The sequence below is a fragment of the Sinocyclocheilus grahami genome, unplaced genomic scaffold, assembly GCF_001515645.1.
Source record: "Sinocyclocheilus grahami isolate Dianchi unplaced genomic scaffold, SAMN03320097.WGS_v1.1 scaffold281.1, whole genome shotgun sequence".
NCBI lineage: Eukaryota > Metazoa > Chordata > Actinopteri > Cypriniformes > Cyprinidae > Sinocyclocheilus > Sinocyclocheilus grahami.
Window position 1 is genome coordinate 135,398 of NW_015505460.1, and position 27,147 is coordinate 162,544.

At 36.2% G+C, this 27,147-nt stretch overlaps 1 protein-coding gene across 1 annotated transcript in view; it reads left to right on the forward strand.

Moving 5' to 3' along the window:
• LOC107600312 (inactive N-acetylated-alpha-linked acidic dipeptidase-like protein 2) overlaps positions 1–27,147 on the forward strand; it is a 98,150-nt gene that overhangs the window by 13,321 nt on the left and 57,682 nt on the right. Inside the window, exons 2-5 of the mRNA XM_016292181.1 lie at positions 3,650–3,714; positions 7,570–7,831; positions 11,854–11,967; positions 22,136–22,274. Coding sequence (XP_016147667.1) covers positions 3,650–3,714; positions 7,570–7,831; positions 11,854–11,967; positions 22,136–22,274 — 580 coding nt within the window. The remainder of the gene's footprint in view (positions 1–3,649; positions 3,715–7,569; positions 7,832–11,853; positions 11,968–22,135; positions 22,275–27,147) is intronic.

The following is a 27,147-nucleotide window of genomic DNA, read 5'->3' on the forward strand; positions in this document are numbered from 1 at the left end:
TTTTTCATCAGCCATTACTCCAGTCTTGAACATTTCAGAAATCATTCTAATATGCTGATTGTATGTTATATGTTAATGTATGTTTGTGGAAACCATGACACATTTTCAGGCCTTCTTGATGAACAAAAAGTTCAAAAGAGCAACATGTATTTGAAAAATAAATTGTTTCTTGAATTATAAATGCTTTTACTGTCACTTTTGATTGATATGAGTCATTGCTAAAAAAAATATTTCTTAAAAAAACCTGATCCCAAACTTTTGAATAGTAGTGTGGCTAATGGGATTATAATCAATTATAATGACCTTTGTTCATTTCAAGCTGACATTTGTAAGGTTTTGTATGTGTTAAATGGAAATATTTGTAAGAATTGCTGATGTATTTGTAATTGATATGGCAAATGCAAATGCAAATTTCATGTTTCATTTCAGCTTCTTAGGGACAAAAAGAGCAAATTAAATTTATTTGAATCCCCCCCCCCCCCCCCCCAGAGTCTTTAAAATAATCTGGTACATTATACTGGTCACATACAGACTCTGACTTTTTATTTCACATATTTTCCACTCTCTTTTTCTGTCCTTTACTCAACATCTAATCTCTTTTTCTCTGTCCTTTTTAATGTTCGACTCCATTGTACTCTTGTTTGTACTTGTGTTAAGTTGTTTTTGGGAGTTTTATCTGTCAGTTTATTCTCCACTGCTTACCAAGACACTCCAGTTGAATGAATAGGTCAACTCAGCTCATATATAGGGATTCACTGAGAATTAATTAATTCTACAAAAGATGCAAGCACACACACACACACACGTTTGTGTGTGTGTGTGTGTGTGTGTACTTGCTTATGCTACAGTGTGGGGACCAAATGTCCCCACAAGGATAGTAAAACCTGAACTTTTTGACATTGTGGGGACTGGCCTGCGGTCCCCACGAGGGTAAAAAAATATTAAAAATAGTAAATGATGTTTATCTGAACGTTTAACAATGCAAACAGGTTTTCTGTAAGGGGCAGGTTTAGGGTTAGGATTGGGTTATGTGGAAAGTCCCCACAATTCACAGAAACACACACACACACATTCTGAATGCATGTAGTGAAGGATGCATTATTTATTTTTTTTATTTTTTATTTTACTCATTTTACTTTATTTTACTTATTATATGTGATTCATGATCATTATAATTTATTCGTATTATTAATCAAGTTGATTGTAATTTAGTTCTGTATTATTATTTATGATTTATTCTTATTTTTCCTAGATAGTTTCCTTATAGTCTTGTTCTTTTAGCCTCTTTCTTGAAAATGTAAATAGTCAAGGTGATGGTGTGCATGTAACAGTTCTGTAAAAATGTACTTATAAAAATAGCAACACTTTATTTAAATTTATAAAAAAGAAAAATATTTTGACAGCCAAACCGTGGTGATCTAAAATATAAACCTCCTGAGATGTTAAGTTAATTTTCCAGTAATTTAAGCATTCCAGCATTTTTGTGTTCACAGTTTTCATTTACATGGAAAACAAATGAAAAAGACATACAATTCAAGTGTTTTATTTTGGTTACTTTTATTTTTAAATTATTTATTTTAATTTTACATTTTCAATAGCTGTTTTCTATTTCAATATATTTTAAAATGCTATTTATTACTGTGATGGCAAAGCTGAATTTTCAGCAGCCATTACTTCACTGTACTTGATTGTTTTTATTTATTTATTTAGAATCTTTATGATTTAATTAATTATTAGCTTTTCTGCGGCTCACAAGCCCTAGATTGATAAACCATGCTTGATACAAAGGCAATGAAATCCATAAATGTCCAAAATACTCAACGGGGCAACAACCAACAAGCCATTTCGCATTATTTGCACATTAGCTATGTTTACTATTTGTAGTAAACACAGACCATAAGTTCCTTCCTCCGTGCATTTGTTGGCTGTAGAAGTAATACGAGGCAGTAGAGATAGGAATAGATGGTTTAAAAACAATGACTTAAAATTTATATTCTCAGGTGTTGAATACTGCACACTCCTAACTAAAACTCACTAATGTCCAATGTTTATTCATCTCACTCTCCCTTTGTCCTGCAGTGCTTTGAAGGCCTTGGTTGTAATTTTTTTAACACATCTTCCATGCTTCCTCCTCCCGAGGCTGCTACTTTATCGTCATAAACCCTGTTATATATGACTGCTTTCTTTAGGATGAATCCACACAGAGAGGGGGAGTGATCGCAGATGTACTTGAGCATCGCTTTGCATTACTGATGCAGATGTCTTCTCTGTATCAGAAACCCGTTCAGGGCTTCCAGCTTGCCAGACAAACGTCTCATTTTATCTCCTTTCTAAGTTCAAGGAAAGTTCAGCGTCTTTTGTTTTCTTCCTTCCTGGCTGCCGGAAAGTCAACAACAGTGTATTTCGGGGGTTGTTTAGATGTCATGATTCATTTTTGGTGTTTTAGATGAGAGCTTGTGTTACATGGTTGTTTAACAGTCACTGACCTAAATGCATTTGTGAATGCTGTTTGTGCATATTCATAAATTGTAATTTTATATTTCCATTTCACTTTATGAAACATTTAAACTGTTTTTTTTTTGTTTGTTTTTGCTGCCATGCTACACGTGTTGCATTTTCCCAGCCATGCAAAACTAATTTGCTTTACACATCACAAAACATGACACAATCTTCTGTACTACCATTTAAATGTTTTTGGATGATAAGATTTTTTTTTATGCTTTTAAAAGAAATCTGTTATGCTCACCAGAGCTGCATTTATATATTCAGAAGTCTAAAATAATTCTAATTATTTAAAAATGTCATTTATTCCTCTGATGGCAAAGCTGATTTTTCATCAGCCATTACTCCAGTCTTGAACATTTCAGAAATCATTCTAATATGCTGATTGTATGTTATATGTTAATGTATGTTTGTGGAAACCATGACACATTTTCAGGCCTTCTTGATGAACAAAAAGTTCAAAAGAGCAACATGTATTTGAAAAATAAATTGTTTCTTGAATTATAAATGCTTTTACTGTCACTTTTGATTGATATGAGTCATTGCTAAAAAAAATATTTCTTAAAAAAACCTGATCCCAAACTTTTGAATAGTAGTGTGGCTAATGGGATTATAATCAATTATAATGACCTTTGTTCATTTCAAGCTGACATTTGTAAGGTTTTGTATGTGTTAAATGGAAATATTTGTAAGAATTGCTGATGTATTTGTAATTGATATGGCAAATGCAAATGCAAATTTCATGTTTCATTTCAGCTTCTTAGGGACAAAAAGAGCAAATTAAATTTATTTGAATCCCCCCCCCCCCCCCCCATCACCACTTTTGAAATGTTCCTTTGAAGGACAGAAGGGTCACACATTTTTAACGGAGTGAAAGCTTCCACAGATATCTCCTATCTTTCTCTTTGTTCGCCTCTCTAACACACTATGGCCCCTTCAAGGACCCTGGGGGACAAAAAAAGCCAAGCGCTTTTATATGGTGTGGGACTCAGTACCGCCAGTGTTATCAACCATAATAGCACCGCCACAGTTCAATAGCCACCCGGATGACATGCTAGCCTCCCCCAAGCAAAACCCAGGCGACCACCTGCAAGATACATCAGCTGTCAATCATCTCCGCTCAACCGTATATAATTACAGAGGCTAGGGAATCATTCCTCCACTTGTATTTGCTCAACATAAAGATGGAGAATGCTTGCACAAAAGCACGAGGTATGTTTCTAACAAAGGGAATTATAGCAGTTTGACATCGGCATATTCATTCTGATAGGATAATTGCTTTGAAACTTGGAGAAATAAAGCCTCATCTGGCTGCTTTGTTGACAGGCTTCCTGTCTAAAATGGCTGATTTTTTTGCTTGACAGGAGAGCAGGGCTTCTCTCCTGATGTCTGTATTAGTCTCAGTAACAGATGGTGCTGAGTTAAGGATCTGCCATCAGAAGGGTTTGCAGACTCCTCTTGTTTCTAGCCAGCGGCGTCAGCCGTGAGCCGGGCTTGTGTGAGGTAGTGACTGATCTTTTCACCAGGCGGAGGAGAAAGCATCAATCATCAGGTCGTGCTGTGGAGAGCACCTCCACAAACGCTGCTCCACAAGAGGCTGGATTTGGTCAAGCTGTGACCGGTAGGATTGGTGATTAGTTTCGCCGTCTTCTGCTCTGATCTCTTTTGGGATTGGTCAGTGGAGAGACTGTGGACGTTGAGGATAATGTCTTTGTTATAAATGGACCCAGAGTTAACTGATTTGACCTTTTATTGAAAGTATTGAGTGACTGAGTAATGAGTTAATGTATGTCACCACATGTTACCGATTCATTTGGCTGATTTGTTTCGCTTTAAGTCAGGTGTTTTGATGCAAGAATGAATGTGAGGACAGTTATAATGAATTCCATTTTTTATTTCAATACCTATAGCACAACTCTGAAGAGTTTAATAAAGAAGTTAATGTACTTGTCTTTTTGAGCATTTAATTAACATACAAAGCCATCCCACTATTTTTCTTTTTTCTTTTTTATTGCTATAAGTGGATTTGGTTTGATGGAATAAATGGGAGCTGTGTAACCATGGCGATATAGATTTATGGTGAACTTGGTTAGTTTCATGTTAACACTAATTAAAATGTGGTGGTTCATTTTCTACATCAATTATAGTGGCTGCAAGGCAATGCTGTATTGATATTTCTCAATCATTCTCTACTGGTTTGTACTAAAGCTTTGACTCTAAGTATTAAACTTCCCCAATTAATTCAGGCAGAATCATTCAAACTTTTCTTCTACATACTAAAAATCTGTTCTGGGTCTTCACCTTTACAGATACGGCTCATTTTTTAAATCTCATTTTTACCTTTTAGTTTTCTTTTCATTTGTCTGTGCTTGGTAATTTTTTATGTATGTATTCATTTTTATTGTTTATTTTTATTTCTTTGCCTGGAATAAATTAGGAATAGAACAAATCCAACAACAAGGGGATTGTATTCCTAATTTATTCCTGTGATTGTAAAGCTGAATTTTCATCATCATTACTCCAGTCTTCAGTGTCACGTGATCCTTCAGAAATCGTTCTACTATGCTCATTTGCTGCTCAAGAAACCTTTATTATTATTAATGTTAAATACTATTATATTATCAATGTAAAAAAAAAAACAGTTGTGCTGCTTAATATTTTTTATGAAAACTTTGAAACTGTGAATTCTTTGATGAAAAGGGGAAATCTTTCTGAACATACATTTATTTATTTATTTACTTATTCATTCATTCAATCATGTATTCATTAATTCATTCAAAGATAAAAATGTTTAACAGGTCTTTAATTGCTAGTAGAAATACAGTTAAACGTGGACTGCGTATTTTAATATGCATTCCTCTATGAATATATGTTAACTGATCAGTTTTAATTTTTGCATTAATTTGCTAATTATTTTTAATTACAAATGAATCAATGTTATTTCCAATAAAGAAAAGTTATTCCATACTGATCACAGACTTTTAAGTGTAGACCCATTCTAATTCACCAAGAAGTGACATTTCTTTGTAATTCGTTTCAAACTGGTCGCTCTAAAATTGGTCACACAATCATTTGGGGGAACGGTTCCTCCGTAAATAATGTCCTGGGTTACTATTTAAGTCTTGTGCCAGCTGCAGTGGGGGTGGAGGTTGGAGAAGCATTACCTGAGAGAGGTTAGGAATCCTCTCCACTCATGCAGAGCACGCTTTTAATTAGATTACCCAGGCACCCATGCACAGCCGTGAGGGATTGGACACACTCTGTCAGGTCACAGTGGCTCAATGTGGGGCTGGACTGCTTGTCCGCTCTCTTGAATCACTGGATGAGTCTTGTGCTTGAGAAGCTAGAAGGAAACTTGCAAAACCGCTTGCTTCCGTAACGGTGGTGCATTTTTAAGAAGGAATTAAGCATCGGCATGTGAGGGAATTTAAAACTTTTCTGTCCATACTGTCCATATGAGAAAAAAACATACTATATATTAATGTTAAAATAATGTTTTTTTGTGTGTGTTTTTCTCTCATATGGACAGCATGGACAGAAAAGTTATTTATATATATTTTTTTATAAATAGTTAATATTGTTGATTGCCGAATAACTTTACTTCAGGATTCTAAATAATCATATTATTTTATTTGTGTGTGTGTGTGTGTGTGTGTGTGTGCATGTTTGTTTAGTGTTTTATGTTTTGTTTTGTGTTTTAGAATTTGTTTTGGTTTTGTGTTGTTTTGCACCCACTATGGGCATGAATAATTATAAATATTTGTGTGATTTATTTATATTAATTACTTGTTTTTCTGGTCAAGTTTAACAGCTTCTTGTATCCTGATCTTGTGATTAATTGTGTTTTTATTGAATTTTACCCTGCAATATTTCTGATAGGAAACATTGGCTAAATTACACAATACTGTCTAATATGCACTGTTTTTATTAGTAAAACTGAAGTCATTGTATAGTTACCTCATCTAAGTAGTCAACTGATCAAAGTTCAGTCAAGAAATGTACTTAAGTAAATAACTTTAGCTAAGAAAACATCCTGTGAACCCTCCTTTTTACACAGAGCACTTTGCAAGACAGCAACACAACACAGATTAGAATTTAATAAAGAATATGTGTTGTGCATAAAACATCTCTCAGCAGTAAGCAGACCAGACATTGTTGATTTAGTCTGTATTTTTCATATGAGGCAGTACAAATATGGCAGGATGTTTTCGCTTTTCTGTTTTGAATTAATTTTTTTCAACAAAAAAAGCACTATAATGAGAGAACTGTTTGTTAGCGGAGAAGAGGAACAATCTGTCCCAGTTTGCGTCTGGGTAGAGGATATTGAAGGTGTCATGTGGCAATGATCAACTTGTGCAAATTCATCATGGTGGATAAAGAGGAAAAAAGTGCAATTAAATGATTTATAGTCTCTGGAGGCTCTTGGCTCACTTTTACACTTCAATTAATTTTGTTTTGAAGATTGAGAGAATGGGCAGGCCTGCTGTGTTTCTCCTATAACATCACATAGTGAGCTTTGGCATGCTGATGGGCCTGGGAGCTCTTAAAGTTTCCAAGTTACAAGATAACGATGTGTTTCTCTTTGTGCCTTCCACGTGCCGTGACGGGTAAGAAATAAGCGAAGCCGGGCTGCCAGAGCACCTTAGCAGCGCTTCATTTCTCTCTCTCATGTTTAACCGTCTGTTGCTAATTTACTTTCTCTCCCGGCAATCCTTTTTTAATAGTGCATCCGTTTGTTCAGCAGACAATTGATTCCCTGCACTGCCATATTCATCAGTTACATTAACTGAAGCTTGTCCGGAATATGAATTATGGAGGCCGTCTCTTCGTTTCTGTCCCTCGTTTCTAGCTGCAGCTTCACGTCAATAGACCATGTAAATACCTTTGAGGAAAACAAATGTTAACCTAAAGTCAACAATGTGCTAATTACGCTAATGATAATGAGGCTCGCGCATATTCATCAATGCTTTGTTAAGTGTCGTCTTGTTGTTGGGCCGTGAGAAGAGCCTTCAAAATCCTTGACACATTTATTGATGTTTCCTTGCTGTTTTGTCTGCTTCGACACAGGGACTTTGACAGCTTGTCCGATCTCACGGAAGAGTCCAAGGTCAGGTACATCGCTCAGAGGTGGGAGGAGCTCGGATTAAAAGATGTCCAGGTAACCAATCACACGGTTCTCCTGAGCTATCCCGGACCCGCCCTCAGCACGATCACAGATATAAGCGGAAACCAGTGTTACCTGCCCAGCGGAGAGAGGTGTGACCAGCCATTTGCATCCACGACTGAACCATTTGCCTTTGCAGCCTATTCGGCTGTGGGAAATCTAGTGGTAAGTTAAATGTATACCGTTGTACTCAAGTGTATACTCAAGCGATCAATAACACATGGTCACGATTGCGCTTGACTTAAGATACAAAACAAAACGCATAAGGATCACAACCTTTTATGTTGTATTTTTTTGCAAAATTCCCAAAACAATGCTGTGTGCAGGGTTAAATGCGCTTGTTGTTTGTGTATACATGTGGTATTTTTACCAGCTTATAACTCACAAAGAGCTTATAAAATATGTAAAGGAGTCAAAACAGCGCTAGGAGTTGCACACACAAACAAGATCTGCTGCAAGGAAGCGACGTTTCTGACGTCGGTACCAAACTGTACTGGGCAATATTACTTCTATGACAAGGTGTGCTTGAGCATTTTGTCCTTTAGGGTCACATCTTGTTTCGTTTAGATGTCTTTGGTTCAAAACATGAAAAGGTGGGTCTTAGGCTGCTTGTTTGGTGCGCACTGAGGTTTGAATGGCAGTGTTCACACTTGACTTGCACACATAAACTGCACCTGCCAAGTGTAAACAAACCCTTAAATGCATTAAATTATGCAAACCAAACCTAAAATGGGTCATTTGCAGATGTTACGTCAAAGCTCTATTTTTGATCTAACCCTTAATGATTTTTTTCAGTGTAACCTAATTTGCCTGAATTTTGTTTAAGAAATTAATACTTTAATTCAGTAAGGATCTATTAAATTGAAAAAAAAAAAAAGTAAAGGCATTTATTATGTTTTAATAATACATAAAAGAGTTTTGTTATAATTAAATTCTGTTCTTTTGAACATTTTCTTTGTCAAATAAAAAAAGTATCATGGTTTTCACAAAAAAATAATAAGCAGCGCAATAGTTTCCAACACTGATAATAAGAAGAAATATTATCTAATATCAGATATTAGAATGATTTCCAAAGGATTATGTGACTTTGAAGACTGGAGTACTGATGCTGAAATTTCAGTTCCCCTTCGGGAACTCGAGCTGCGTCGGAAAACGCTAGGGGAACGCCTTCAGCGATACCAAGCTCTGAATCATATGTGTAATCAGTCGAACGATGGGCGAGACGTGCGCGGCGGGTGACGTCATGACCAGGAAGCTTTAAAAGCACGTGAGGTGCCACCGGCGCCAGCTTTCTGTCATTCAGCGAAGCTCTCTGTGTGTGTCGGTCACGATTTATGTTCTGTGAGTCTTATTTATTGTTGTCTGTCCAAAAAAGTGCACAAGCATCCAAAATAAGCTCCAGCAGAGAAAAAAAGAAATGTCTAAGCAAAAGACAAAAAAAAGTACGAAAGTAGAACGTGTTACAGACTGTGTGTTCCTCCCTGCCCACGCTACATCACGAGCGGGGATACACACAGTTTGTGCGTGGTCTGCTTGGGACGAAAGAGAAGGACAGGGTCTGACTTATGGATGCCTCGCTTGCGCCTTCTGGTCTGTTCGGCAACGCCATCGATTCGGTCGTCGACAGATACCAGGAGGCCCGTAAACAGGCGGCGTCATTCCAGCGGTTTCTCCCTCGCCGTTCTATAGCTCTGGGGACTGCTGGGCGGGAGCAGCCCCAGCCAGGTACCAGCTCCTCATATAGGGATGTCCAAAAACAGAGCGTTGCCTCTCGTGCTCCCCCGCAGCGGGACCGAGGATAATATGGCATCCCTACTAGAGCTTGCTTCACTCCTAAGAAGCTAGCGCCGGCGGCACCTCACGTGCTTTTAAAGCTTCCTGGTCATGACGTCACCCGCCGCGCACGTCTCGCCCATCGTTCGACTGATTACACATATGATTCAGAGCTTGGTATCGCTGAAGGCGTTCCCCTAGCGTTTTCCGACGCAGCGTCTCGTTCCCTCGGGGAACCATGGTTACATACGTAACCTGGGACGTTTTTCATCTGAAGACTAAATTACATTTTTTAAGATATTAAAATGGAAAATATTCATTTTAAAATGGTAATAATATTTCACAGTATGACCATTTTACTTTATTTTTGATCAAATAAATGTAGCCTTACAGAGCATAAGGTTAATGTATGTTTCAGTAACTTGGTTTCTTTATTTACCCCAACCCCACCAATGAAAATGATAAGAAAAGTCAAAATTTTGCAAGTCGTCAAGCAGCACATGGACTGAAACAGAGTATGTCAGTGGAAAGGCATTTGTTTTAATGCTCAAAGAACTCTCTAATCACACCTGCTCCATTCCTTGTTTTCCATTTCGCGCTCATTGGTGAGTGAAACCCTGATCCAAGCACCACCCAACCCAACCACCCCACACTACAAGTTATTCATTCATTCATTCACTATTTTAATTAATTCAATGAAAAATAAAAAAGTCATCTTGAGCCCCCCTTGCTGATGCCTCCTTGTGGCTCTCAGCCATTTAAATAAGAACCACTGCATTAAAGTAATAATTACTGATGAGACATATACTTGTAAATTCATTTTGAACTATACTTAAAACATTTTTTTGAGCAGGGGACTTCGTCTTCTTCACTATAGCTTTGGTTGAAGAGCTGATATATGTGGTTTTTTTCCACAAAAAAAACCCCTTTGAAATCAAACAACAATTGGTTGACACCCTGCAGCGTTGTCACACACCCACCCTTCATTAAGCCTTTTTTGGATAAATAAAGAATTGCACTGATCTCTAAAATTGTTCATTGTTTTAGAAAATATGAGCTGCACAGAGTATTTGATGTTGTAGCTGATGTATGAAGAAGCGTAGAGAGAGAGAGAAAATCCCTGCTCTATATGCGCTCCATGAAACGCCTTGTTCTGAGTGTTTCCTTTGATACGTGAGCTATACTGTTGGGAGTGGTCATTTGTATTCATTTAACATTGATAGTGTTATTTAAAAAGTAAAGCTGCAAAATGATGAAACATTTGTGCAACACCTAGACAAAGCCGGTGTGTTAACATAGTTCGAATTGTAATCTTACATGGATATTTACAAAAAGTTCAACCAGATGGACACAAGAAGGGCTATTTGAATTGCTTTGAAATTTCAAGAGCTTCTCACTGTAATAATGCTTCACAGCCTCTCGCAAAATGAAAAATGAACTGAGCGTTGAAGAAGTGGCAAATTTTTATTCACAGAGGATATGCAGTCTGGCCTCTAATGGTGCCGCACGATTCGGGTGGTATTTAACATTCTCCTCAAAATAAAGTTTAATTACGGGGTGGCTATTTCTTTCCACTCCTCAATCATGTAGATGTGAAAACAATTGTTATTTTCCTCTAGCTGCTTCAAGTCGCCGGGGGTGAGATGACTCGTGAAAGGAGCCGTCGGTCGTCTAGAAAATGTGATTTGTTCACCGCAATGCGTGCCCTCGTTAATTTCATTACCTTAATGACAGCCTCTCAGTGCAAATCTCATCCATTCCCAATTTTCTGCCTCTTCTTTGGAGTTAGACGGAACACTTTGCTAATGCAAATGCAGACATTAGGGATAAATCCCATCTTTCAATGGTCTTGTGGTTTCGTGATACCGACTAGATGTACTCTCCTGCCCGGAATCATGTTTCATTTCCCCCTAGGCCCAAAGAAAAATGAATCAAACTCAGGTAATGCATTTCCACTTTGTATCTCTGGGCCTTAAATAGCATTTAGTTTGACCCCACCTCATCAACCCTCGTCAGTCCGAGGCACTCGCTTTTCTTAAACTCACAAATCGGGTTCTGGTTTACTAGTGCAGACTAAATGACAAAAAGGACGCCGCGGCCTGTAGCTGCCATGAATCTGCCTTGAATTCTTTCAGAGCTGTGACATCTATGCCACGTCTGTGCGTGATTTATAGTGCGGTGGCTAATATATGTACTTGTCCCCCATTATACACAGCCTGAGATGTTCACTTTGTTTTCACTCATGCTTTGCTATCTGTAATGAATGTGACAACTAGCTTTATGGGGTTATGCGAGTCACAACATTGCAAATCAGAGGCTTGTTATTCCTCACACACACACAGTGAAAGAGGTCAGACTCTACCCTGAACCATTTTAAAATTGTAGATGTTTTAAAAATTTTGATTTTTTTTCAGGCAGAGGTGGTGGACATTCAGTATGGGAGTCCAGAGGATTTGAGACGGGTCCAAGCAAATGTGACCAATAAAATAGCACTGCTGAAACTTGGACAATCACCTTTGCTGTACAAGGTATGTTGTTATATTAATGTTAATCTATCTATCTATCTATCTATCTATTAGGGCTGGGTTTTGGGTTTCAAGCTTGCGAGATTAGATTCAATATAGATTATTTTGGATATACTGTATATCAGTTACAGCACATGCTACATTATCTCAAGGAAAAAAAATCTCTCAACTAAAATATACATGAGAGTCAGTTGGTACTACATTACTATAATATATTACACATTGTGCGAACACATTGTTGCATATAGTGTGTGCCCGTATTTAAATTTAAACATTGAGTGAATACAGATTTGAATTTCATCCTATTTTAGACACAAATCAATTAAATGACTTGGAACACATTGCACAGATGAGTTAGATTACGGTAGTTTATGTGCTTTTTGGAGCTTCAGTTCCAGTCACCATCCTCTCATCCCTAATCCTTGTGTTTCTTGCTTAATAAAGTCATATGGGTTTGGACTGCCATGAGGGTGAGTAAATGACAAGAATTTCACTTTGTGCAAACACTTATTTTCGTATTGCTCCTGCAAAGCAGTATCACTTTTTACATATACACTCTTCTTTGAATAAAATATCCCAAAATAAATAAATACATTATTTTGGGATATTTTATTCAAAGAAGAGTGTATATGTTTGATTATTCAGCCAAACAAAACTGTAAAAACTATAACACATGCAGTTTTATCGTTTTTTTTTTATTCAGAAAAGGCTTCTCTTTTTTTTTTTTTAAGGAAAATGTACTCACCCTCAGACCATGCAATATGATGAGTTTGTTTGTTCATCAGAAATGATTTTGAGAATCTTCAGAGAAACTTTGAGAAATGATAGTGAGAAAGTACTTGTTCACCAATGGATCCTCTGCGTTGAATTGGGTGCTGTCAGAATGGGAGTATAAAAAACTGATAAAAATTTCACAATAATCCACAAGTAATTCACACGGTTTCAGTTAATCAGTTAGCGCCTTGAAAATATTGCTTTCTCCAGTGGAAAAAGTCTTCTCATCTGAATCAGGAGAGAAATATGCACAATATACTCAATATTTGGAACCTCGTTATGATGGCACCCATTCGCTGCAGAGGATCCGTTGGTGAGCAAGAGATGTAATGCTATTTTTTTTGATGAAACAAATTCATCTACAAACCCGATTCCAAAAAAGTTGGGACACTGTACAAATTGTGAATAAAAACAGAATGCAATGATGTGGACGTTTCAAATTTCAATATTTTATTCAGAATACAACATAGATGACATATCAAATGTTTAAACTGAGAAAATGTATAATTTTAAGGGAAAAATAAGTACTACATTACTATAATATTGAAGGTTAAAACTAACTGATTTGTTAAAATTACACTTGATGAATTGAAGTTTTAAAATTATAAAGTTACAATTACATAATAATATTTCTACTTCATTCATTTTTTTTTAAATATAAACAATGGTGGCTGTTATAAAAACTTGATGGATTTATTCAAACATAAATTAAACATTGAAGAACAGTAACATTTATAATGAATATGTTATATGGTGCATATATTTAGCAAAATGCCCCTCTCTACAGTTTATTTTTCTATCTGATTAATGAGTTTATGGTCACCGAATATGTTTTTCTGAGGTAAATGTGACGTTACGTGACATTGTTTTACAATGGACATAATTTAAAATCTGAGACTTTGTTTCATATTAAAAGTATCAAAGTGCAATGCTTTTTGCGATTTATTGAATGGGAAGTGCCCTTCAGTGTTCCGTCCATTAACTGAAAACAGACTAGACTAATCAATTCTTGGGATTTAAGAATCAATATCATTCCGTAAAAAATGAGAATCGGTTAATATCGAGATATCTATATTTTTTACCCAGCTATCTATCTATCTGACAAAAGAATCACTGAACTGTTAAGGACAAAGAAATGTACTTAACTGATTAATACAATCAAAATTGTAAGTGGATGCCTTTAATCCCTTCAAAGAGTCTCATTAGACCAACAAATAACCGTGATTATTAAAGTTGCATTTAATCATGACAAGAGTTTTAAGCAAGTTATTTCATCTAATTAAATCACTGGCAGCTGTTTGGGAAATCATTATATGTGATTAATGCATAACAATTATGGTGCAGCTCAAGTCATATAGTTTACCAATGTAAACCATCTCTGAAAACCTTGATCAAGATAATTACTTCAAACTTAGGTCTTTGTGTCATTAGAGTAATATCTTCATTAGAGTAATATGATCATTGTAATTGGTATTTATTAGTGGGTAAAGCACAGTTGATATCCTGTAATTTGGTGACTTGAGGAAAGACACCTGTTGGTTTTGTTGTCTTTGTTTTTCATAGTATCTCTAGAATGTTTGAATCATTTTCAAACCTAATACATGATTACTGTGCATTCGAGCAGGGGTTCTCAAAGTAGGTATCGTAAATGTGTCTTGTTCTCAGATCTCATTAATTTTCATACTGTGTTGATTATACATGCAAGGACCAATGTGGTTTGTGTATAGTTTCATTTCTTCCCTGCTTTCATGTGCTTATTTGATCTTGAGTGCACACACACTATTACACATTGTGCGAACACATTGTTGCATATAGTGTGTGCCCGTATTTAAATTTAAACATTGAGTGAATACAGATTTTAATTTCATCCTATTTTAGACACAAATCAATTAAATGACTTGGAACACATTGCACAGATGAGTTAGATTACGGTAGTTTATGTGCTTTTTGGAGCTTCAGTTCCAGTCATCCTCTCATCCCTAATCCTTGTGTTTCTTGCTTAATAAAGTCATATGGGTGCCATGAGGGTGAGTAAATGACAAGAATTTCACTTTGTGCAAACACTTATTTTCGTATTGCTCCTGCAAAGCAGTATCACTTTGTATGTATTTATTTATTTTGGGATATTTTATTCAAAGAAGAGTGTATATGTTTGATTATTCAGCCAAAAAAAACTGTAAAAACTATAACAACACATGCAGTTTTATCGTTTTTTTTTTATTCAGAAAAGGCTTCTCTTTTTTTTTTAAGGAAAATGTACTCACCCTCAGACCATGCAATATGATGAGGAGTTTGTTTGTTCATCAGAAATGATTGAGAATCTTCAGAGAAACTTTGAGAAATGATAGTGAGAAATTACTTGTTCACCAATGGATCCTCTGCGTTGAATTGGGTGCTGTCAGAATGGGAGTATAAAAAAACTGATAAAAATTTCACAATAATCCACAAGTAATTCACACGGTTTCAGTTAATCAGTTAGCACCTTGAAAATATTGCTTTCTCCAGTGGAAAAAGTCTTCTCATCTGAATCAGGAGAGAAATATGCACAATATACTCAATATTTGGAACCTCGTTATGATGGCACCCATTCGCTGCAGAGGATCCGTTGGTGAGCAAGAGATGTAATGCTATTTTTTGGATGGCCTTAGGTTGAGTATATGTTCAGCAAATTTTATTTTTTGGGATAATCATTCCGTTTACATAATCGATAATGTTGTGGATTTCAGCCAAATTAATAAATGTAAATGATGACAGTCAGATTTTGGGAGAGAGGCTACTTTCATAGGGTAGCACCACCAAAAAAATAAAATAAAGTAGTACCTCAGTATTAGAGAGGTCACATGTGCCTTCTAACATCTTTAACATGCATGTATTATTTTTAATCTCAAATAAATGGATGTATTTTACTAAATTATAAATAAATCATTAAATAAAGCTAGATGGATTATAATGTAGAAGCATGTTTTCATATTTCATAAGAGTTCAGCTATTCAGTAGCTTTGTGATTACTACACAGTAAGATCTGGGACAGTGTCTTCACATTGCTGCTGTACTCAATATTCAATTCAATTCAATTCAAGTTTATTTGTATAGCGCTTTTTACGATACAAATCGTTGCAAAGCAACTTTACAGAAAATTAAGTTTCTACAATATTTAGTAGTAGCTTATCAGTGGTGACTGTCAGTTAATGTACATATGGCAGAAATGTATGGAAAAATCAATTAAAGACGTAATCAAACAGACGATGAACACTATTAACAGCAATTATTATATGATGCAATCAAACTTATAGCAAAGTTTGGTAGTTCTGTATGTTTTTTTCAGGGTTGGCATCATCCGAGGTCCTCTGAGGGGCTGGCATCATCTCTTCTCAGGTGTTCTGGATACAGACTGAAGCTTGAGACAGTGTCTTCACATTGCTGCTGTACTCAATATTCAATTCAATTCAAGTTTATTTGTATAGCGCTTTTTACGATACAAATCGTTGCAAAGCAACTTTACAGAAAATTAAGCAAGTTTATTTGTACAGCGCTTTTTACGGTACAAATCATTGCAAAGCAACTTTACAGCCAATTAATTTTCTACAATATTTAGTGGTAGTTTATCAGTGGTGACTGTCAGTTAATGTACATATGGCAGAAATGAAGGGAAAATCAATTAAAGACGTAATCAAACAGACGATGAACACTTTTAACAGCAATTATTATATGATGCAATCAAACTTATAGCAAAATTTGGTAGTTCTGTATGTTGTTTCAGGGTTGGCATCATCCGAGGTCCTCTGAGGGGCTGGCATCATCTCTTCTCAGGTGTTCTGGATACAGACTGAAGCTTGTGTAAATCCTAGTTACCATGTCAATGATGTCAATCCCGTGGCAAAAACAGAGAAACAAATAGAGACATAATTAGCGTAGCTGCTGTTCCAACCAAGCAAAATTGATTTGTTTAACCCAAACTAAAGAATAATAATGTGCATTTGATCAGATATAACTGCAGTACAAGATTATGAGATGCATTATTTGAATGCTTGGCCAAAGAGATGTGTCTTTAATCTAGATTTAAACCGAGAGAGTGTGTCTGAACCCCAAACATTATCAGGAAGGCTATTCCAGAGTTTGGGATGAGAAAATGAGAAAAAGCTCTGCCTCCTTTAGTGGACTTTGCTATCCTAGGTACTACCAAAAGTCCAGAGTTTTGCAACCTTAGGGAGTGTGGCTCTACCTCCTTTAGTGGACTTTGCTATCCTAGGTACTACCAAAAGTCCAGAGTTTTGCGACCTTAGGGAGCGTGATGGATTGTAGAGTGGTAGAAAACTAGTTAGGTAGCTAATCCATTAAGGGCCTTATAGGCAAGTAATAATATTTTGTAACTGATACAGAACTTAATAGGTAGCCAGTGCAGAGACTATAAAATTGGGGTAATATGATCATATTCTATACCAAAAATCATTAGTATATTAAGTAAAGATCATGTTCCATGAAGATAAGAGATGTGTCTTTAATCTAGATTTAAACCGAGAGAGTGTGTCTGAACCCCAAACATTATCAGGAAGGCTATTCCAGAGTTTGGGATGAGAAAATTAGAAAAAGCTCTGCCTCCTTTAGTGGACTTTGCTATCCTAGGTATTACCAAAAGTCCAGAGTTTTGCAACCTTAGGGAGTGTGATGGATTGTAGCGTGGTAGAAGACTAGTTAGGTACGCAGGAGCTAAACCATTAAGGGCCTTGTAGGTAAGTAATAATATTTTGTAACTGATACGGAACTTAATAGGTAGCCAGTGCAGAGACTGTAAAATTGGGGTAATATTATCAAATTTTCTTGACCTGGTAAGGACTCTAGCCGTTGCATTTTGAACTACCTGAAGCTTGTTTATTGAAGATGCAGGACAACCACCTAGCAGTGCATTACAATAGTCCAGTCTAGAGGTCATGAATGCATGAACTAGCTTTTCTGCATCAGAAACAGGTAACATGTTTCGTAACTTGGCAATGTTTCTAAGACGAAATAATGCTGATTTGTAACATGGGAAATATGATTATCAAAAGACAAGTTGCTTTCAAATATAACACCCAGATTTTTGACTGTAGAGGAAGTAACAGTACATCCGTCTAGTTGCAAATTGTAATCCAAGAGATTCTATGTACTGTTTTTTGGTCCAATAAGTAATATCTGTCTTATCCGAATTTAATAGGAGAAAATTATTGGTCATCCAATCTTTTACATTTTTAACACACTCTGTTAGCTTAGATAATTTAGAAGTTTCATCTGGTCTTGTTGAGATATATAGTTGAGTATCATCAGCATAACAGTGGAAACTAATCCTGTATTTTCTAATAATACTACCAAGGGGCAACATGTATATTGAAAATAGCAGAGGACCTAGGACAGATCCTTGCGGCACTCCATATTTTACTGGTGATAATTGAGATGACTCCCCATTTAAATAAACAAAGTGGCAGCGTTCGGATAGGTAGGATCTAAACCATCTTAAAGCCTGTCCTTGAATACCTATATAGTTTTGTAATTGATCTATGAGTGTGTCATGATCTGTTGTGTCGAATGCAGCACTAAGATAAAGTAAAACTAGCACTACAATATCCCTCACAAATGTGCCTTCCATCTTCAAGGATGCACAAATAAGAACATTTAGAAGCAGAAAGCAGATAAAAGCCTTTTGATATTACATCAGTAATATCCTGTTGACTTCTGTTAGTGTAGAAATGCAATAATTTAAGTGTCCATGACTGGGTCATCAGAAAAGTACTAGCTACAGTATCTTATCTCCTACAGATCAAATAATTAAACAACAAAATTCATGAAAGAGTTCCTGAAAGAGTTTGCACATGTGCATTTCATCAGCATATATTCCATTGATATGACTGATGCAGGTAATAGTGACCTTTGGGAGCACTAGACTCTTGATTGGAATTCTAGCCCTCAGCCCTCATTACCAGGCACTCAGTGTCATTTGTTTGGGAAAAGTTATTGATTTTCTTTAAAGTGAGTGCTTATGCTCAGTCTGCGAGGATCAAGCGTTTTGACTGCTCCTCCTCAGACAATTAGCCCAGAGAATGATGGCACTCTTGATCCGAGACCTTAATCTACCATCTCTGTCGCCATGCACATTCCTGTGCTGGCATGGCTCGCTCTCACACAGTCCAAATGAAGATAATAAAGCAGATTTGACTTGCAGCATTCATCTCAGTTTTGGTAGAAACCCTTTTATAGGTTTTTTAAAAGGTGTATGTAGCTTTTTTTGTGTCTCTCTCTTCACAGTAAAACAAGAGTCATGGCTTATGATGTTATGCTTGGCAGCAAGCAACATTCATAACAAACAGCGTAGTATAACAATATTTCAGGTAACTCCAAAAGCCTTTTAATATTCAATTCAAGCCTTAACCTTAGAATATAGTCTCAAAATCATGGGTAGCATCTAAATAGGCTGTTCTCTTTGAATGATAGTGTATGTGTGTCATTAACGTAATATAAGGGTACATGTAGCAGAGAACAGTTTTTTCCAAAGTGGCTGTCTCAGTTCTGTTGGTGTCGTTCTATTTGCTTTTCTGTTTTCCTTACTTTCCCCAGCAGATTTCCCTAGGGTGCACGACAGTTCCTGTCCTGCCCTGAAGGCGCTGAAATGGAAAATATTTTAGGAGTATACACATTTACTGTATTTTTGTAAATGTCTCCCCTGAGTAAATCAACAGATATGAACAGAATGTCTTTTTCTGAAATAACGCTAATGTCACCCTCAAAATTAGCTCTTGAAGGAAGGTTGGAAAGTACATGTAGATATATGTAGGACAAACACTTTTCTGACACACAAAAATGCGGGGTTTTGAGGAAAAGAAAAATCCAAAATAGGCCAACAGCTTTAAACAATAAATTGTGCTACAAAAAATGCATATATATATATATATATATATAAGAAAATTGTAGTAGCTGTTCAACTTTTAGTTCTTTAAAAGTTAGAAAAATCCCATTCGTTATTGTATGTGATTTTTACTATCTCTAAGAATTAGTTTCGGTTGAAGTAATTAATGATTAATTTCATATGAAATTTGTGAAGAGCAATAATGGAACAAATGAACATGAGCAGATTTAATGTCAGTGCATTTAATAACGGCACTCCTACAAAAGTAATTTAAAAATTAGTAGCAGGAAGATTATTGACTAAGCGATCCATTTCCTCTTATCCTCTATGAGCCGGCGTGTGTATTGGAGACTGTAAGTAAATGTCAAGAGCTGTGTGTTTAGTTGTGCTCCTTTGTATTCCCGTTGAAGGACAAGTTGTTGGCTCTTGTTGGCATTTAGCAAGAGGCTTGATCCACGGTGGCAACACCGGCTGACGCTCCCAAGCAACCGAAATACCTACAAGGTGTTGATCGCTATCTGTGAACAACTCCCGTATTGAAAAGAAAAAGATTTCCAAGCCTAATACAAGTCTGTTTATCTTTATTGTGCATGGGGAGCGGCTTCTGGTTGGCTTCTCATATGGATGTCAGGTGCTAGGGAGTTTCATTTGCACAACACCCAGTGGTGCATTTGCCTTCACACCAAATGTGCCCATCTGTTTGACACACACAGTCTAACTGCTGACATGACTGGCACCATCAGCATAAATTATGTGCCGCTGTGCATATGGTATACGCTGCCATTAGTGGTCGCAGCAAGATTGTCGACTAGATGTTCAAGGCAAACAGAGACCTTTGAACAGTGACTCAGATGATATAAATGTCTACTGTCATGTAAGGCGGCAACATCCTTATTCTTTACCCCTGGAGAAGTGAGTGTGTAGTTCAAATTCAGTCAAGTTGGGAATTATTTGCTCTACTTTGAGATCATTGATTTTTATGTGGGTGTTTTTTCAGCTATGGGTACTTTCGGCCCTGTGGACTTTTAAAACTCTCTTTAGACACACTTTTCACTCTTGCTTGTTTATTTAATTTGTCTGCTAACAGTGGATACACAAGCATCACAGAAAAAAAAGAAAGAAAAAATCTGTCTATGAAACACCAAGTACACTGAAGTATATAGTGATATATTGTGGTTTTTGTAACTATATAAAAGAGACATTAATTTTTCTCCATCCATGACAAGTTAAGTTGCTATGATAGATACTCCAGGGGCGTCATGCATTATTTTTTTGGAGTGGGGTCGAGTGAAGGGGGGTTTGGGGGTGGTGCTTGTCATCATGCTTGTCATGACACACAGCAGCCATATATATATAATAAGTGTAACTATAAGTGTATATAAGTATAACTTATAGCGTATAACTATAAGTATAACTTATAAGTGTATATAAGTATAACTGATATAGGCTTATGTTTTATTTATTTTTACCTTTTTATTTAAAATATTCCCAAAAGTGTTAACTATAACTTGAAATATCTCGATTCTCAAATATGTGTAAGTAGATGCATTTTGCACCTTTATATATTATGTTAGTTGATAATGGCCAATGGGCAAAGTAGCCTAATAGTGTAATCTATTAACTACGCATAAAAACCCGTCTTTTTACTTAAGTAGCCTACCAGATATGGGTGTCATGCCATAAAATATTTTTATATAATGTATATGTAAAATATACTTTGTATTTAATGTGAATTCATTTGAAACATTGTAATTTACTAATTATAACACTTTCATTGTACAGAAAGCAAATAACATTTTAAGCACTATCAAAAACTCATTATAATCACTGAAGCTGTTTACACAGTGAAATAAATATACTTACATTGTATGTATATCTGCACTTTGTTGTTTCTGATGAGAGAATCATCAGAGAGCAGAATTCCTTCAGCGAACGTGTGCACTGAATAAAACATTTCCACAATGACTCATCTGAATGCCTCTGATTGGTCATTGCATTCATAAGCTTAACAGAATTGTGTGTGTTTTCGTTACAATGTGCAGCTGTAAAAACGCGTCTGTCTCTGGCTCAGCGCCAGCCAAAGCGCGAACGCTTATTTGAATTTAGCAGCCGATGCTGTGCCGCACTGCACGTTCTAATAATGCCAGTGTGAGTGTATGAAATATAAAAAAAAATATTATTTGGCTATTTTTTTGTCTTTTGGAAGCTACATTCAAAATCCACTTTGCTCAAAAATCTGAGGGGAGACGGGCATGACGCCTCTGGTGGTTTGGCTAATTTGGCAGAGCTGTTGTAAGCTCTCGTGAGAAGAGTTGCCCAGGGCTCTCGGCTGTTATGCCAAACACACTCGGATACTCACACAGTCTGTCTCTCTGTCTGTCTGTCTGTCTAAAAATGTTTTGTAGCTTTGATCCAATAAATGTTGAGCATAAGAGACTATTTAAAAAAAAAAATTACTGACATCAAACTTTTGAACAGTAGTATATCTTGTATTTAGATTTAATCTCTGTCATCTCTTCACAGCTCTCTCTCCTGGCAGAGGTGGGGTTTGGTGGCTGTCTTCTCTATGTGGATCCATGTGATGCCCCATTTGGGAATAAGACATTTGGGGTAACCCTGAACCCAGGTGGGAACCCGTTTATTCGAGAAGACGCCAGTACTGGTAAGTATCTGCGCTTACACCAGGACACTGTAGCCTTATTAAGATTGTATTAACATTTTATACTTTCATCAAAAACTCCCTATATTGAGAAAAGAAAAAGTTTCTGCAATTACTTGATGAACATGAATGTAATTATAATTATTATAAAACAAACAAACAAAAAAAGCATATCTTCAGGTCTCAGATGGTTTGGCTTTACTTTCAAGGCAAATGCTTGCAATTATGCTGATAATTTTCACAACAAAAGAGAAGTCACATTAGGCAACAGTGAGTGAGAGGAAGATAATTACTGCTTTTGGACATCTATGATGCCTGCGTACTTAATTAAACTACCTCTTCGCTAATTATTAAACACGTTCCATTTCAGACTATTATTTTTAATGATGAAAGAAAATAACATAACTTGCATTATGAAATCTAGACTAACTTAAAGTGAATGCATATTAAAATAAAAAAGGATCCATTGATGGCAGTTTTCCATCGTGCAAGTCTAAAACCTATTTTGTGCTCTGTCCATGGTGCTGAAAGTCAGCAACTGTATGTGTGTGCAGCTGTCCGTGGTGCTAAAATTAAATGTCTTACAAGTTATGCTGGCTGTATTTAAATATCTACTATTTGCTGTAGCATCATGCAATTATAAAGCCTACAGTGTATGCTGTCCATGGTTCCGAGATTCAGCTGTATGTGTGCTGCTGTCTATGGTTCTGTAATCAAATGTCCTACTGCATGGGTTTTTTAAACCTGTCCTGAAGGCCCCCCAGACCAGCACTGCACAAGGACATCTCAATTTGAAGGCAGTCTTTGGTTTCGCATCCTTCATTCAGCCTGTTTTGCAGGATGCATAAGATGTGTCTTTTGCATCCTTTTATTATCCATAGTCCTTTGCAGACTTTCTAATTCTCAAAAAAATTATTGGTTGAAAATAAATCAGCATTGAGCTCTTTCAATTTTGTTATGTAATGCAAGACAAAAAATTATTTTGGAGATGATGGCATTATGTTTTCATTATGTTTACAGTCTGATGGCATTATGTTTTCTTTTGTTTTGTTGTAAATTAATTATGTATTGTTAAATTGTGCGTAATGTAAACCCCTGGGAGATCATAGACCGTTGCCATTACCTCTACTACATTAATAAAGTCACTTAATATAAATATTTGTCATATAAAATATTAGTTAAATTAGAATTTGAATAGTATTTTCTTCTTACCATGACTGTATCCATGGACACTTACTAGACCATCTCATTGTAGCATTTAATGCTGAGCGGGACTCTACAAAGTCTGTAAAAATAGGGTACAATACTGTATTAAAAGGAAGGGAATTTTCCATATTTATTTTTTTGCAGGTGTTTTTCTTGTATTTTGAATTGTGTACTTCATTGTGTTGTGCTTTAAGGTTAAATGAAATGTCTGAAAAATTACTGGATAATGTCCTGATAAAATATTACCAGTATATTTTCCTTTTTAAAAAATGTTATTACTATTCTTAATATTATAACAGTGTAGCCTTTAAGCCTCAGAAGGACTGGACTAGGAAGGATGCATCCTGACTAGGAGGCAGCCTTCAGTTTGAGAAGCACCCTATGTTTCCCTAACACCTTGTCCTTCAGTGTTTAAAAGAAATTTGATTTAATGTTGTGCTGTATTTAAGCATCTACTGATGACTATAGTATCATTTAAGTCTGAAGCATGTATTGTTTGCTGTCCGTAGTGCTGAAAGTCAGCTGTGTACAGTATGTGCATCAGTGCTGCTGTCCGTGGTGCTGAAACCAAAACTACTGTATTTAAGAGTGCTGCCCATGACAGAAGACCTCAGTGCAGCCCTGGCTGACCCTGGCTCTCTGCAGTGCAGGATCACTGGGACGTGTCATTACTGGCGTGATAGCATGGGCTTACAGCAGGCCGTGGAGTCAGGGCACGACGGGGCCTGCGAACAGATGCCTTAGCAGATGTTTCGTGCCTGTTTTCTCTTCAGCAAAGCCCATTGTCAGAGCACTTGGCAGGAAACGAGTGCATGGTGAAGTTGCCGAATACTCTGTGGTGGTTCAGGGGAGCATGAATTATTTAGCAGGACTATTGTCCTTGCACCTGTTTTGTTTGGCAATGAGAGAATATATGCAACGTGCTCTGGTGAACCCATACACAGAATACCAGAGGTCAGACTCTAGTTATTTGTATACTGTCTTTATGATCCATGATATAAGGTCACATGAACAATGTGCACATGTGTGCTTATTATATGACATGCCATAGATGTGAATCTATGACATTGTTTAAACAAAAACAAGGATTTCAAAAACAAAGAGGGGTGTGCTATTGATTTAGATGTTGACAAAATATTTGTTCTGAAATATTCTTTTCTTGGTTTTTCCAATATAAATGAATTATGAAAAATGGTCATTCAACCCCCCCTACTGATAAATATGCATCAATCAGACCTAGTTGATGAAAAGTGTGGTGGAAGTTTTGTTTGTGAGAGCTCATCTGTTCTTTGTTTAGTTTTATTTATCAGCTGTACAGTAATGGTTGTGTTGTTTGTATTTTAATTTAAAATCTCCTTGTTGTACTATCATACTACCTACTGAGACAGATTAAGTTAAATCTAAGCAGACATCTTTGATAACACATGCTTGCTTATTCCTCTGCTAGATAATATAATTTTAGCCCCATTTCAAATAATAATTACTTTGGAATGAATGAGATGCATCTGCACAAATTAGCAAGTCAGACGTTTTGATTGATAGACACTTGATTGATAGTTTTGCTTGTTGATTTATCACAAATGCACTTTTTAATTTCTCACTCCTGTTCTGATCTATATATAATGATATATGGTGGTATATATAATGATATATAATGTTAAAGGAATATTCTGAGTTCAGTATAACTTAAGCTCATTGCAGTGTTTGTAAATTGCTAACAAAAACTATTACAATTTGTTTTTCTTCATTTATATAAAGCAGAAATAAAATATAAATATTCAATGAAAAGCTATTATTATTATTATTATTATTATTATTATTAATCATTTAAATAAAGCAGACATTACACATAAAAAGATGATTACTTTATTAGTTAGTTATTAGTTATAAATAGTACTTTATTTATTTATTTTTTAGAATTAGTACTTTAAAAGTACATATTAGTACATTTTGAAAGGGTTCTGACTGACATATCTTTTTTTTTTCTTTTCTGAGAGTGTATAGCCTACTAGCATCGATGAATTGTAGTGATGGCCTTGGTCACAGCATACAGTCTGACAAACAACAATCGAGATGTACAAAAAAAATGGCGTGCGCATGCCTTTAGACGTCAGGAATCGTTCCAGGATCTTGTTTGCTTATGATTTGTGAATGAAAGAAACAAATAACAGGATGCCTTTAAGGCTCATGTGGAAACATTTGTCTCTAGAACCAAAAGAGAAGGCCAAGCGCACTGATTCAATCAGAGGAAATGCTTGGGTACCTGAATTGTGGCCTCTGGAGAACAAGTGTTATGTGGTTTTATTGAGCCATGACTCTATCTTATTTATTTATGGATAAATTCTCCCATCCTCCTGGTTGGGAAATGAGTCAATAAGGTGCTGGAGGACATAAACGGAGCACTGGCATAAAAAAGCATCGCTTTCTTTATTAGCCTTCTGCTCTGCTGGCTCGTTGCTTTTTCTTTTTTGATTACATAATTTTGTTAACCTTTAAAGCCAGGCACATATCTGAGAAAGAGAAATCTGAAATATGTAAAAAACATTTTTACATGTTAATTTCAAGTTGCTGACAGGTGGTTTTATTCACATGGAACGAATTGTGTCTCCTGGGTTATTTAGAAACCTTGTTGAAGTGAGAAGAAGCCTTTGAATAGAAATGTTGTCATTTGCATATTTATTTAAATACGCTACAGCTATGGGACACATGTAGGAGTCTTAATGAAGAAATGCTTACCACTGCAGTTGGGAAGAGAAATGTCCTCCGTGCAATGTCAGTCAAAACCATCACAATGTGTCCCATCTCTCCCCTCGGTCTGACTTCTCCTGTGAGTGTACTGTTTTACGCCCTCTTTCTTTCTCTTTTCATGTTGTCATTTCCCACTGCTTCTGTTCATGCAGGAGTCACACCAAGTGTAAAAAAAAATGAATAGATGTAAACAATGAACACTGTCCTACATGAAGAGCAGTTGATCTGTTTGAAGAGAAACCGACAAGGTTACTTGGAGAGACAGCATAATTCCCCAAAATACAGTTGTCTATTTGTTCTCTGCCTGAATCAATCTGTGTTTTGAACCAATAGGATTGAGTGAATGATTCAATGATTGACTCATAAAGACAAGTTGTCTTAGACTTATCACTAGTTACTGGTGTGATAATGCAGTCAGAAATATTCACTAAGAATCCTCACCACTAATGCGCACTAATGAGTGGAGCATATTACAATTTAGAGCCAGAGCATTTTATTATTGTCTTTTTAAATTACACTAAAGTTCGGTGACCGTAATATTTTATTTGAAGAAAAAAAGTATTTTTTTATTGTACAAGGATGTATCAAATTGATCAAAAGTGACAGTGAAGACATTTATATTGTTACAAAACTGTTTTTTTTTTTACTTTCTATTCATCAGAGTGTAGCGTCTGGACCACTCCAACACACAATATATATTTTGTTAGCTAGATTTCACAAATACTTTGTAACACCCCAGGACGCCGAACAAGACCCTGGTTTCATGGTAACCCGATACATTTACAACCTTGTGGAATGCGAGCCGGCTCTCATTCTGCTTTCTCCAGAAACAAGGGTACAAATGCACAGGAGAAATGGACTGTTCTACTAATTAATTCATAGGAAAACCTTCTTTGAATGAACACCCATTTTCTTCAGGCCA